Source organism: Pseudophryne corroboree, chromosome 1 (genome assembly GCF_028390025.1).
Source record: "Pseudophryne corroboree isolate aPseCor3 chromosome 1, aPseCor3.hap2, whole genome shotgun sequence".
NCBI classification, from domain to species: domain Eukaryota; kingdom Metazoa; phylum Chordata; class Amphibia; order Anura; family Myobatrachidae; genus Pseudophryne; species Pseudophryne corroboree.
In genome coordinates, this window is record NC_086444.1 from 756,265,775 (window position 1) to 756,281,078 (window position 15,304).

At 40.4% G+C, this 15,304-nt stretch overlaps 1 protein-coding gene across 3 annotated transcripts in view; it reads left to right on the top strand.

The window, feature by feature from the left end:
• The window catches only part of HERC3 (HECT and RLD domain containing E3 ubiquitin protein ligase 3), a 274,861-nt gene that overhangs the window by 240,682 nt on the left and 18,875 nt on the right, over positions 1–15,304 (top strand). For all 3 annotated transcript variants that reach the window (XM_063917111.1, XM_063917130.1, XM_063917122.1), the window contains 2 exons: positions 14,564–14,734; positions 15,145–15,288. In XM_063917111.1, coding sequence (XP_063773181.1) covers positions 14,564–14,734; positions 15,145–15,288 — 315 coding nt within the window. The remainder of the gene's footprint in view (positions 1–14,563; positions 14,735–15,144; positions 15,289–15,304) is intronic.

The window sequence follows — 15,304 nt, forward strand, 5'->3', positions numbered from 1 at the left end:
ATTTGTGGGCCTTTTCCCACAAACACCAAAATACACAATACAAGCAGACGGTGAAAGTTCCTCGAACGCCTTTCACACGCTCTCGCCCACGCTGGCCAGTACTATGATACACTGTCGATAGTGGATCGCGATGTACCCAACTTAGGGCCCCTATCAGACCTTACAGCACCGCATTTTCCTGAGAGAGGCAGCGAAAAATTCCTTTTCGGTATCTTTCCACTGAAATTTTTGTAGGGTGAAAAATAGAAAACTTCAGTAACTATTGCTCACCCTTTCCAGTGGAAGCCCACCAGGGAGATTTCCTGACGTAATCAGAGAAAAACACCTTGTGTACACAATCACGTCTGCGTATGCTTTCCACAGCGCTTATGACACAATAGTATCACTTTGTGCTGTGTGGAACACACGGACGTGCGGTTCAATCGCACAGCATATAGATACTTGTTATCTAACCGCCCTACGATCGCTGTTACTTGGAACACCTAGTTCACCTGGAACACCTAGTTCACCTGGAACACCTAGTTCACCTGGAACACCTAGTTCATCTGGAACACCTAGTTCACTTGGGACACCTAGTTCACTTGGGACACCTAGTTCACTTGGGACACACAGTTCACTTTGAACACCTAGTTCTTATCACGTAAGGTTGCGAACCCTACGCCACTGAGCCTCTGCTAACCCAGTGTTTCCACGGGACCCGAATATCCAGGGTTCAATACACTCACTCCTGCTTTCACTCACTCAAACACACAGTGTTTTTCTTTTCTGTACAGAAAATACCACTCCCTTAGGTTGGTTACTTTACCTCAGAGATACTTAGTTTTAAACAAAAATATTTAAGGTAACCTGCTTTTGAAATCGGATAGTTATGTGCTATTGTATGAAATGTATACTATTTCGCCTTTAATTGAACAACTGTCGTGTGATTTGTACTTAGCGTCCGCAATCCTAGTCAACCTTGCGTAAACACGCGACCGTGCGTGCCTTTTATGCCATTTGTGCGACCCTGCTCCACGTGCGCGCTCCTGTACTTTGTCCGTACTACGTGTACAAACGTGCGTCCGCAATTCAACAAATCACGCAATCTCTATAAATGTGAGCAATACAAACTATTATCGCTCACTAACACAACCCACACTTGTTCTGTATAAACCTTTAACGACTAGGCCAGAACTGCGTTTTATGTTTTATGATTACACCCTTAATACTTATTTCAAATTTATATATATATAGCAAATAAATGTATACGATTTCACACAGATCTATAATGACTGCAATAATCTATAATTTAAATGATATGATTCAGATTGGATAGCTATCTTGCAGAACATACACTGATAAATATACACATAATTATAATAATATTTTATATATATATACATACATACATTTACTGCACTCCTATGAGACACCTCACCTCTTCACTGCCTCTGATTTGCATATCAAAGATATTTGCTTTGCACTACTAAAAAAAAGTAGTTACACAGGTTAATTTGCATTTCAATGGCTGTCCTACATTAGTGAACAGACTCCACAAGTCTTGGAAGAAAAGAAAGAAAAAAAACAAAACCTCTTTCCCTTTTCTATCTGTGTGCAACCCCCCAGTCGATGTAAGGTAATTACACACAGACAAGAAAAAAAGCATTCACTTATCTCACCATTTACTCTCACTAGGCCCAATTGAAACTATTTGTAATTGACTATGGCATGGGTTAAATAAATTCATTGGTAACCTATAAATGATGCTGGATTTGTAGATATGTGGAAACTTTGTGACAAAGGAAACTGATTGTTCGAACCAGACTGAAAGCCAGCAATTTAGAAAGTGACCTTCCTAAAATGGCCACTGCTCCTTCCCCTTCCACATCCATGAGGCTTACACCAGATGGTGGACAGGCCATGTGGCTAGGCCAAAATGAAGGACAGACCATGCGGCTCTTTTGTCACAAAGAAATCACACTCTATACAGGCACCAAAAGTTACTTTAGGCCTAAGTTTAAAAAGTATACAAATTTTCTCAGCATGCTAACACAGCTATATTATGGCTATGCAGCAACTTTTAAATGTACTTTAAATCTACTTAACAGATAAACAATCCAATCTGAATCAAACACAATATGACTTATTTGAACTTTGTTTTGCAACACTAAAAATACGCTTTAGCATTTTAAATATTGTGAGAAACACTGTCCCTTGAATTTCATATCAGCGCCTTACTGGTAACACAACAGAACACACGGATGTGATTCGCCAGCGTCACGATGCGTCCACCGCTAGCTGGTCGACCACAGACGCGCTTGTAATGTACAGTGCATCATTAAGAACGTGATATCACGGACGCAGCCCACATCTGTGCAAGTCAAATTACTTTCTAACAAATATTTAAAATGCCAGCTCTGTTATATACTGTGGACGCCTGCACATCTTATTACCATGTGCTATGAATGTGTGCTATACATTGCAAAAACACTACATCCCATAAGAGAAAACAATACACCCACACATTATCTGAGTTCCAAAGCTCATTGATATATATTGGTTATTAAAAGGATATGTATTCAATATATCACAATGTACAGTATATATATATATATAGTTACATGGTTACAATTTATACGGTAAGCAGTTATTACAAACTAATTCAAATACAGACATGGCCAGCAATACATCACCATATTTTGCTCAAATGCTCACTACGCTCTCCCTCCATGCTCGCAGCAAAGTAACGGCAGAAATCCATCTGGAACAAACAGGGCCATCTGTGTGTGTGTTTGTGTGCGTTCAGCAATACACTGAGTCTCTTTGGGGCGTGCACAGATCTCTTGTGTCTAGGGGAGGGAACTTTCTCATTCATGATCAGTCATTGGTTAGTTAATATACAAGCCTTGAAGACATCAAAAGGGCTGGCCTGAGTTTCCTGTTCACATGCTTTCAATGGAATGTCCATTCTCTTCAGAATTGTGGCTTTATATTCATACATTCAATCATATCTACTAATGGCAATGTGCTACACCTTAATAACAGGCATCAAATTAACACACTCATTAATCTGGTTACTTTGACACCAAGCACGACATGTCCATCTTGCTCTGCTCCAATAATACACATACATGATGTTACTCCATTATATAATTTAAAAGATTATGATGTCTGGCGCTTGATATGTTCAATTTATGTGCTGTATGAAATATGTGTCGAATGTATCTTTGTGGCATGTCTGTGTAAATGCGTATGTTACCATATTTGCTGTGCGTATTCGCAAGTATAGCGACTCATAATGTGTGGAGTCTGTATGTTCTCTCTATGTATTTTTTTTACTTCGACACATGGAAGCTGCTGGTAACAGCTTCCCTGCTTCGTGGGACTTAGGGGGGGAAGTAGGAACCAACTTCTCAATTAGTTAATGGTTCTGCTACCGCTGACAGGACACCATTAGTTCCTGAAGGGTACTGAACACAGCCCAAGCCTGGCCAGCGTTCACTCCCACAGCACTGCCGCCACCCCCTAACAGAGCCAGAAGGCTGGTGAGTATATTACCGGAGTCCTGCAGAGAGGGGATCCTCCGGTCATCGTTGGCGGCATACAGGTACACGCGCAGCGCGCGCCATGTCTCTCAGCACAAGGGTGCTCTGAGGGCATGTTTTAAAACCTTACTCTCACTGGCAAAAAGGGTACATACATGTACAGCCGCTGATGTGCCATCCCCAGCCAGTGTAAATATTACATTGCTGAGGCTGAAGGGCGGGGCTTCTCCTCAGACTTGCCAGAACACTCACTGGGTGCCATTTTCTCCTGCAGAAACTCAAGTGTGAAGCTCCTGAACGCTGTTTCTCCTCATGACAACGCTGATTGATACAAGTACAGGGTGTTATAGAAGGGGCAGAGAGTGTTCATTATAATTAGGTATGTGGGCCTATTATTGGTATATGCGCTGTAAATGGGTAATATTTCCACAATTCCCAATAAGGCGCAGTGTGTGGACTGGTAAATCCCTCTGTGTCTCTCTGACAGACTTTAGTGTGGGTCTGTCCCCAATAGCTCCCTTGTGTGATATGTGTGTGTGTGTGTGTGTGTGTGTGTGTGTGTGTGTGTGTGTGTGTGTGTGTGTACACAAGTGTGTAACATGTCAGACATTGCGGGGGGTTCTTCCCAGGAAGAACCCATTTTAGATGCACAAGAGGGTAATGTGGTGGCCCTTCCCTCTCAGAAGGAGCTGGAGTGGGTGAGAATGTTGCAAAAGAATATGTCAATGCTTGCAATGAAATTCTCTGAGTCTGAACAACAGACTAAATATTGGAGGCAGTCTGTGGAGGATGCACTGTTTACTGACCCCTCCTTATCATCCACTCGGGTCCCATCCAGTTCCTAGAAAAGGTCTCGGGCCTAATAATGCAAGGGGACAAAGACACAGATTCCAACTCTGACGTCGACACTGGGGATTTAAGAGGGGTAGATCCCAAATTAGCCAAAAGCATAGAATGTATGATAGTTGCTATAAAGGAAGTGTTGGAGTTTCCTGAAACAACATTGGTCCCAGAGGAAAAGGATTATTTTAAATTAAATAAAAATCAGGTTGTGACTTTTCCTCCTTCAAAGGATTTGAATGCGTTCTTTGAAGAATCCTGGGCTAACCCTGAGAAGAAATGTACCCTTCCCAGAAGGATACGTGTAGCGTACCCTTTCCCTGAGGAAGACAGGCACAAATGGGAGTCACCCCCAATGATAGACACCTCAGTTTCTCGGCTGTCTAAGAAAATAGTTTTGCCTGCCCCTGGTTCAGCCTCCATAAAAGATCCAGCTGACCGTAAATTAGAAACAACCCTAAAATCCATATATACGGCTAATAGAACATTGCTCAGGCCCACCATTGCTTGTGCGTGGGTAGGTAACGCTGTGGAAAAATGGTCTGACAACTTGCTTGTTAACATAGACACAGTTGACAGGGATGAAATAGTCCTAACTCTTGGCCATATCAAAGATGCTGCAGGTTACTTAGTTGAAGCTATGAAGGATATTGGGTTGCTGAGTTCAAGATCCTCCGCTATGGTGATTTCAGCCTGCAGGGCGCTGTGGATCCGCCAATGGAATGCTGATGCGGAATCAAATAAGAATATTGAGGTGCTTCCTTACAATGGAGAAGCCCTCTTTGGAGACAAGCTGGATGCCATGATTTCAACAACTACATCAGGCAAGTCAGCATTTCTGCCTTCCGCAGCTGCTTCACCTAGGAAAGGATTTCATTCTCATACGATGCAATCCTTTCGGCCCTACAGGTCCAAAAAGGCAAAGGGTACCCCCTTCTTCACAGGAAGAGGTCGAGGAAGAGGTAAAAAATCTACAACACCATCAGGCTCGCAGGAGCAGAAGTCAACAGCTACTTCTGCTAAAACCTCAGCATGACGCTGGGGCTCCCCTGCGGAAGTACAATCGGGTGGGGGCACGTCTACTGTCTTTCAGCCAGGTCTGGGTTCACTCAGATCTGGATCCTTGGGTATTGCAGATAGTATCCCAAGGGTACAAATTGGAATTTCAGGACCTTCCCCCATGCCGATTTTTCAAATCAGCCTTACCAGCTTCTGTTCAGGACAGAGCAAAAGTGCTGAACGCAATACAGAAATTATGTCAAGACAACATAATTTCCTTAGTTCCTGTGTCACAACAGGAAAAAGGGTTTTATTTAAGCCTGTTTGTAGTGCCGAAACCGGATGGCTCAGTCAGACCGATTTTAAACCTAAAGACTCGGAACCTTTATTTGAAAAGGTTCAAATTCAAGATGGAATCCCTGAGAGCGGTGATCTCCAGCTTGGAGGAAAAGGAATTTCTGGTATTGATGGACATCAAAGATATGCTTAGTTACATGTTCCCATCTACCCGCCGCATCAGGCATACCTGAGGTTTGCAGTGCAGGACTGCCACTACCAGTTCCAAACATTGCCTTTCAGGCTCTCCCAGGCTCTGAGAATATTCACCAAGGTGATGGCGAAGATGATGGTTCTTCTTCGCAAGAAAGGAGTCAAAGTCATCCCATACGTGGACGATCTCCTCATTAAAGCGTGATCCAGGGAGAAACTAGTGCAGAACATTGCACTTTCCCTGAAGGTGCTTCAACAGCACGATTGGATCATAAACCTTCCAAAATCACAATTGGAACCCACAATGTGGTTATCACTTCTGGGAATGATATTGGACACGGAAGCACAGAAAGTATTCCTACCGGTGGAAAAGGCTCTGGAGATCCAGAGGATGGTCAAACAAGTTTTAAAACCAGCACGCGTATTGATTCATCAGTGCATCCGCCTGCTGGGGAAGATGGTAGCGGCCTACGAGGCTCTACAATTTGGCCGATTCCACGCCAGGGTGTTCCAATTGAACCTACTGGACAAGTGGTCCGGATCGCACCTACACATGCACCGGAGGATAATCCTGTCAACAAAAGCCAGTATTTCACTCTTGTGGTGGGTTCAAAGTTCTCACCTCCTGGAGGGATGCAGGTTCGGGATTCAGACTTGGATCCTGATGACCACAGATGCAAGCCTCCGAGGTTGCGGAGCAGTCACGCAAGGGGAAAGCTTCCAAGGACGATGGTTAAGTCAAGAAGTACTCCTTCACATAAACATTCTGGAATTGAGAGCTGTGTACAACAGCCTTCATCAAGCGGCACACCTTCTTCAAGGTCGTCCCATACAGATCCAGTCAAGACAATGTAACGGCAGTAGCTTACATAAACTGCCAGGGCGGAACAAAAAGCAGAGTGGCAATGGCAGAGGTGACAAAGATACTCCTCTGGGCTGAAAGACATGCAAAGCTCTGTCGGCAATTTTAATTCTGGGAGTGGACAACTGGGAAGCAGACTTCCTCAGCAGACACGATCTCCATCTAGGAGAATGGGGCCTCCACCCAGAAGTCTTTGCAGAGGTAGCAGATCATTGGGGCGTTCCTCAAGTAGATATGATGGCATCACGTCTCGGCAAGAAGCTTCAGAAATATTGTTCCAGGTCGAGAGACCCACAAGCAATAGCAATGGATACACTGGTGACCCAGTGGGTGTTTCAGTCGGTGTATCTGTTCCCTCCACTTCCACTAATACCAAAAGTTGTCAAGATCATCAGAAGAACAAGGGTTCAAGCAATTCTCATTGCTCCAGACTGGTCAAGGAGGGCTTGGTATCCAGATCTTCAGGAGTTATTACTGGAAGAGCCTCAGCCTCTTCCTCTGCGCGAGGACCTGCTTCAGCAGGACCCGTTTGTTTATGAAGACTTACCGCGGCTGCGTTTAACGGCATGGCTGTTGAGCGCCAGATCCTAGCCCGTAAGGGTATTCGCAATGAAGTCATTCCCACACTTATTCTGGCCAGGAAAGAGGTGACGTTTAAACATTACCATCGTATTTGGAGAAAAAATGTATCTTGGTGTGAATCCAAGAAGTCTCCTGCGGTGGAGTTTAAATTAGGACGTCTTCTCCTATTTCTACAGGCGGGTGTGGATGCTGGCTTGAGATTAGGGTCTATCAAGGTCCAAATTTCGGCCTTGTCCATTTTCTTTCAGAAACAGTTGGCTTCCCTTCCTGAGGTCCAGACGTTCGTGAAGGGGGTTCTGCGCATCCAACCTCCCTTTGTGCCTCCTGTGGCCATGGATCTTAATGTGGTGTTGCAGTTCCTTAAGTCGGACTGGTTTGAGCCTCTACAAGAGGTACAGTTGAAGTTTCTCACTTGGAAAGTGGTCATGCTGTTGGCCTTGGCCTCAGGCAGACGAGTGTCTCAATTAGGGGCTCTGTCACACAAGAGTCCTTATTTGATTTTTCATGAAGATAGAGCTGAACTGCGGACGCGTCAGCATTTTCTTCCAAAGGTTGTTTCTTATTTCCATATCAACCAACCTGTGGTGGTGCCAGTGGCTTCTGACACCTCAGCCGTTTCAAAGTCCTTGGATGTCGTCAGAGCGTTGAGGACTTTTGTTGCAAGAATGGCTCGGATAAGGAAAACATAATCTTTGTTTGTCCTCTATGACCCCAACAAGATTGGGGGTCCTGCTTCTAAGCAGACTATTGGCGCTGAATCAGAGGTACCATTCAACACGCTTATTCCACGGCAGGATTGCCGTTACCGAGTTCGGTAAAGGCCCACTCTACAAGGAAAATGGGTTCTTCCTGGGTGGCTGCCCGGGGTGTCTCGGCGTTGCAAATTTGCCGAGCAGCTACTTGGTCAGGGGCAAACCTGTTTGCTAAGTTTTACAGGTTTGACACCTTGGCTGCTGACGACCTTCTGTTTGGCCAGTCAGTTCTGCAGGAACATTAGCACTTTCCCGCCCGTACTGGGAGCTTTGGTACATCCCCATGGTACTAAAATGGACCCCAGCATCCTCTAGGACATAATAGAAAATAGGATTTTAATTACCTACTGGTAAATCCTTTTCTTGTAGTCCGTAGAGGATGCTGGGCACCCGCCCAGTGCTAATTTTTCCTGCAAATTACGTTTTGTCTTTTTACACAGGTTCTCAGGTGTTAAGATGTTTTACAACAGTTGCTGTTACGTTATGCATGCACGTTAGCATGGGTTATGTTAAAGGCCATGTGAGGCGACATGTTTTTGGTATGGTGTGAGCTGGTGTGAATCTCGCCACTAGTTTAATGTAAATTCTTCTCTCGAAGTTGTCTGTCTCCTCGGGCACAGTTCCTATACTGAGGTCTGGAGGAGGGGCATAGAGGGAGGAGCCAGTTCACACTGTTGAAAAGTCTTAAAGTGCCGAAGGCTCCTGCGGAACTGTCTATACCCCATGGTACTAAAATGGACTCCAGCATCCTCTACGGACCACGAGAAAAGGATTTACCGGTAGGTAATTAAAATCCTATTTTTTCACTTTACAGGTTTACTGTCCGTCTGTGTAGATTTCACCACAATACTGATGGTATATACAATTTAGATTGTAAATAATTTCGTCCAAAGATGTCATTTTTGTTTGTCTAACTAGCTGTTCTATCTGTTCTTTGCACAGGAGTTTCTGATTTTCACGGTTGTAAATATAAATTAGTGTTAAAAATTTAGTAAATCTATAGAGATTTTTAATTTGAGACATGTTAATGTAAGCAAATATTTATCCATGGTTCTTGGCGTTACTTGAGGAGCACCCATAGCAGATACAGTAAAAAGGGACAGGACCATTTTTGTAGATTAGTAAATATTACCCACTGGAGGTGAAATCCAAATTTTGAACCGATTGTCCATTTGGGCGTTATCGTTCACGCAAAGCAAGCCATGCATCCGTTGCACCTTAGTCATGAGCAACGGATACACCGAAACGGCCATCGAGCTGTACTCTGCTTCCATTAGAATGACTGGTGTTTGCCTACCACCCTGACACTGTTGGATAAGTACTCCTACTATTAATTACCACATTGTTGGTTAAGATATGTATTTACCAGTCTCTGTTTTTTTGTCTATTTGATATGCACTGCAAAGTATTTTTATATGCAGCAATAAAGTTACTCTTTTATTGAATTGGATGTTGCTGGCTTTTGGCTCTATGTATTTGAAACATATTACAAGTCTGGCACTCCTGAAATTGTTTTTTTTTTTTTTTGCTGACGTATGCGGCTTGTCCTATAGTGTGTGTGTGTGTGTGTGTGTGTGTGTGTGTGTGTGTGTGTGTGTGTGTGTGTGTGTGTGTGTGTGTGTGTATATATAATACATATATATATATGAAAGAGTATAACCAAATTGCGCTATTATAAACCGCCTTAGACACAATAGTCCTTGGAGGAGTCGGCCGCAAATCTCCAAAACAAGTCCTCTTGCCAGATGAGAACCGAAGGTTAAACAATGATAGTGGTAGTAAGGAGAGCGCTCAAATGAAAGTGTCTCTAAGATGTTCCTTCAATTTTTTGTAATGTAATTGTCTGAAACCCTCTCACCAAAAATCACCCAAAGCAATGGCGTAACTCGTTAATCCATAATTTTCAGATATTTATTAAAAAAACTTTAACATCTTTAAAGGTGTTGTTGTATGTCTCTTACATTAGTCTTAACAGTCGTGGGAATGATCTCAGTGGGACTTGCTGCCCACCCCAGCCGGGGAGGAGCTCCTATGCAGCCTGTCCACCCACTATGTTAAAGTCAATCACCCAATGCGTTTCGTCTATACAGACTTCCTCAGGGGTGTCTTAAAAAATAAATAACAATCACAGTAAAAATAAAATACTTAGATAATTTCATATACAGCAAATTATCAAATTTACCGAGTGACCTAGTGAGGGCGTTGATGGAGAAACATTGTTCTATGGGTAATTGGAAATATGAATATTTCAAAGTGACCAGATGTATTAGTCATAGGCTTAATATCAGATATTTGTTTAGCTGACATATACATTTAATCATCTCTGCTGTTGTTTGAAATTTTACTTTTCTATAGTTCCATAAACTTGTATACACACAAATTCAATTTCCTGGTTGTGCAAAATGAGGTTTACAGGTTTTTGTACATTCTTATACTAACATTGGTCAATTGTGCCATCCATATTAAAACTTACTTTGACATGTAAGAGCGATGTCCTAACCTTGGATTTGTAAAATTGGAAATATGTCCTTAAAAGCACACCTCTGTGGACACAGGATCAGTAATTAGTCCTAATCCATTCCTAACTCATATATAAATAAATAACACCCTTTTATTTTTATATACTTACAAACTCTAAATATTTGTGTCTTATGATTGATAAGAAAGATCCATATAAAGGACTCCCAGTTTCCTTGTAATTAACGTGCAGAAAACTCCAGAAAGTTCTTAAAAAGCTTTCCTTGTTCTAAAAATAAAATGTTTTTATAATTAGCCTAATAGAGGTAATAAATGTCCCTCATAAATAACTACAATTATTAAAAAGCTTATAGTGATAAGTGCCCATTTTAAACGGATCCAGTGCATAAATAACTACTTACTTTTAGCTGTGTGGATATGCTAGTGTCCTCAGTGCTGTCTTTTCTCTGAATGATCACCAAGAGCATTCCCTTAGACTTTTATTCCCCCCTAATTGTTACATCACTTCCTATGGACTGGTTAATTAATTGCTTTTATAATCACTCTTTTTACTAAGTGACTGTTGGTCCTAACTGGACAAATACCTGAAATTTTAGTATTAACTACTTTCTTCTTTTATAAAGTCCTCATATTGTCTGTTAACATAAATATCTAGTGTAAATATAAACCTTAATTCAGCTTAATTGATAGTATAATTGATTGCAGGAGCGACCTGTACTTCCTATATGTATGCCAAGCCTCTCACATGTTCCTACTGAGCATGTGTCCCCGGCCGTGGAGCGCATTAACACTTTACACGTGATGCGTGCGCACACGTGTCATTGTGGATGTGTCGCGATCACGTGACGCGCTGCTCGTAGGAACTTCCTACCCGCGCGTTAGACCCAGCCGATTCCCATACTGTTTTGGTTCCCATGGGAACCTGAATCGTACACACGGGGTGTGACTTCCGGTCACATGACCGGGCTGGTTTGCTAAACAAAACGAATGGAACGCAATTGCATTCCATCTATATTTGGCAGCTTCCTTACTTTTAATTATAAAAATACCCGGACATGTGTCACCTATAATATATATATTTAATAGTGAACTAGTAATGGTTTACCCCATTACCCGCTATGTACATGGTTGTATATAAAAAAACAGTTTGTTTCAATGGTATTATTCATTGGTATATTCATAATGGCTTATTTATTTCAGATTAATCTATCTGATCTGGACATATGCACAAGTGACCATTGTTTTACATCCATAACCATCATAAAAACATGAACATACAGAAGGCCCACTTTTCTAGATCTTTCTTTCTAAAGCTATTTCAAGAATGATTCTATGAAAAGGATATAATTTATATGAATGTAACGATATCTATACCTTCATTTAACCCTTATATGAATGAAACAATATCTATACCTTCATTTAACCCTTTTGGGGTAAGTGTGTCAAGCTCATAGATCCAAAAGGATTCACGTTTTGATAACTGTAAATCTATATTACCCCCTCTGGGGTTTTCTATGATTTGTTCGAGAATGCAGAATTTTAAACTACTAATATCCGAATTATGAAATTTCATAAAGTGTCTCGGTACACTATGGGTTTGGATTTTATTTTTTATATTTCGGAGGTGTTCTTGTACACGAAGTTTTAAACTTCTTTTAGTTTACCAACATAATGTAAGTTACAAGCACATGTTATACGATAAACCACATATTTAGAATTGCAGTTCAGAATATCTTTGTATTTTATATTCTCCCAACTGTCGTTCTTCCTTATTTTTGGGCATATGTCAAAATGCTTACAGCAAATACATTTCTTGCATGTAAAGCATCCTGGTTTTCTGAACAAAAAATTATTCCCTTCTCAAGTGTATTAATATCACCTTCAAGCCGCAGTTCACTTGGAGCTACAATATTCTTCAGGTTTCTCGCTTTTCTATAGATGACTGCAGGTTTTTCCGGAAGCTCTGGACCTAATATGGAGTCTTTTAGGAGGATTCCCCAATGTTTCTCTAGGGTTTTCTTAATTCTGATGTTTTCTTTATTAAATTGCGTTATAAACAGACGGCCTCTTTTACTATCTACCTCCTTTTTCGATTTATTTGATAGTAGTTCAGATCTATTTGCATTGTATGCTCGTAGTTGGGCTTCCTTTAGATTAATTTGGTCATATCCTCTCTCCAAAAACCTTTCATATAATTTTCTTGACTGATCCCAGTAATTCTCCAAATTAGTGCAGTTCTTGCGAATCCTTAAAAATTGTGCATAGGGAACATTAGTTAGGTAGATAGTAAAAGAGGCCGTCCATTTATAACGCAATTTAATAAAGAAAACATCAGAATTAAGAAAACCCTAGAGAAACATTGGGGAATCCTCCTAAAAGACTCCATATTAGGTCCAGAGCTTCCGGAAAAACCTGCAGTCCTCTATAGAAAAGCGAGAAACCTGAAGAATATTGTAGCTCCAAGTGAACTGCGGCTTGAAGGTGATATTAATACACTTGAGAAGAAAGGGAATAATTTTTTGTCCAGAAAACCAGGATGCTTTACATGCAAGAAATGTATTTGCTGTAAGCATTTTGACACATGCCCAAAAATAAGGAAGAACGGCAGTTGGGAGAATATAAAATACAAAGATATTCTGAACTGCAATTCTAAATATGTGGTTTATCGTATAACATGTGGTTGTAACTTACATTATGTTGGTAAAACTAAAAGAAGTTTAAAACTTCGTATACAAGAACACCTCCGAAATATAAAAAATAAAATACAAACCCATAGTGTACTGAGACACTTTATGAAATTTCATAATTCGATATTAGTAGTTTAAAATTCTGCATTCTCGAACAAATCATAGAAAACCCCAGAGGGGGTAATATAGATTTACAGTTATCAAAACGTGAATCCTTTTGGATCTACGAGCTTGACACACTTACCCCAAAAGTGTTAAATGAAGGTATAGATATTGTTTCATTCATATAAGGGTTAAATGAAGGTATAGATATCGTTACATTCATATAAATTATATCCTTTTCATAGAATCATTCTTGAAATAGCTTTAGAAAGAAAGATCTAGAAAAGTGGGCCTTCTGTATGTTCATGTTTTTATGATGGTTATGGATGTAAAACAATGGTCACTTGTGCATATGTCCAGATCAGATAGATTAATCTGAAATAATAAGCCATTATGAATTTAGGATAAAAATATCCCTTTAATTTTCCAGCAGTTGTCCTATAGGTCTGCCTGCATAGGTATCCAATATATTAGATATTTTTATCCTAAGTTTACAAGTGGATCCCTTCTGTTGGACTTCACTGATACTTTGAAAAACTGAGGAAATGCCAACCCAATGAGCCAAGAAAAATGAATGAAATATATATCTACATGCTGGAGAAGAATATAATTCATTAGGTGGCCTATAATAAGGAATCCCAATAAATGCTATCATATTCTGGGAATAATTTTCTTCAAGTTTTTTCAACTTGGTAATAAATATTTTTCAGTACAACTTTGGTTCAATTAGAACTTCATACCTTTTGAATACTACAGTTATTCCAATATAAACAGAGAGCTGTTATTTAGAAAACACCCCTGAAGAAGTCGATATAGACAAAACGCGTTGGGTGAAAGCTCATTATATTGTTGTTTTTTTCCTTATACAAATAATGTTGAAATATACAATTGTATCTCCAATGTAAAAGAAAAGGAAAAGTTTGATGATAAGTTTTAAATCAAAATCTTTTAATAAAGAGATATATGTGATTCTAATATGGGTGTATAAATGTGTAAGGTCATCCTCTCTTTATATAACATCCACCAACAGTCATCTAATTATATCAGATTATAGAATAAGAGCGCTCCATAGAGATATTTCTTCTTTTATATATATATATATATATATATGTATGTATGTATGTATGTATGTATGTTTATTTTGCAGTTGTTGTTATCACCAATATCTAAATCTTCAGAATATCTACAGTATACTGTGTACCTTGTGTGGCTCCATATATGTTCTTTTTGTTTTCTTTTTCTTCGTAGGTGGCGATAAATGGTGCCAATCTGCAAAATGTTTTCATGCTCCTCTCTCTGGAGCCCATGCTGGCCAAGAACCCTTTCCTGGTGCTTCACGTCAGAAGGACGAGCCTAGTGGCTGATGCTTTGAGAGAGCTCAGTATTTACTCTGACATAGACTTGAAGAAGCCTCTGAAGGTAGGAGAGGTTTTCTATTTGATATACTGTACCGTATTTGTGTTGTGTGGTATATTAATGGTGCTGTTGCTTTTGCTGTCTTTTACTTTCCTGAGCCATATTTGCTTAACATATTAGCTCCTGTGCAAACATATGCATGCATTCTAGTACACAGAAGACATTGATCCTCTTCAACACATAAATATTGATACAGGTGAACTCTATGGACTAATTGCGGTCGCTGTATCAAGCAGTGAGAAGAGGACCAGTGGAGATGTTGCCCATAGTAACTAATCACTTGATAAATGTACTTGATAAATGCTAACTTGAAGCTGATTGGTTGCTATGGAAAGCTACTCCAATCTTCAGTGCTTGATACGTCAACTCCTTTGTTCTTGGTATTACTGTCTTCTATATATCTTGGCTTACAGGTTATATTTGATGGTGAAGAAGCTGTGGATGATGGAGGCGTTACTAAAGAATTCTTTCTGTTGCTTCTTAAAGAACTTTTAAACCCTATCTATGGAATGTTCACGGTCTTTCCAGACTCCTACCTGCTATGGTTTTCTGACATAGTAAGTCATAGATTAT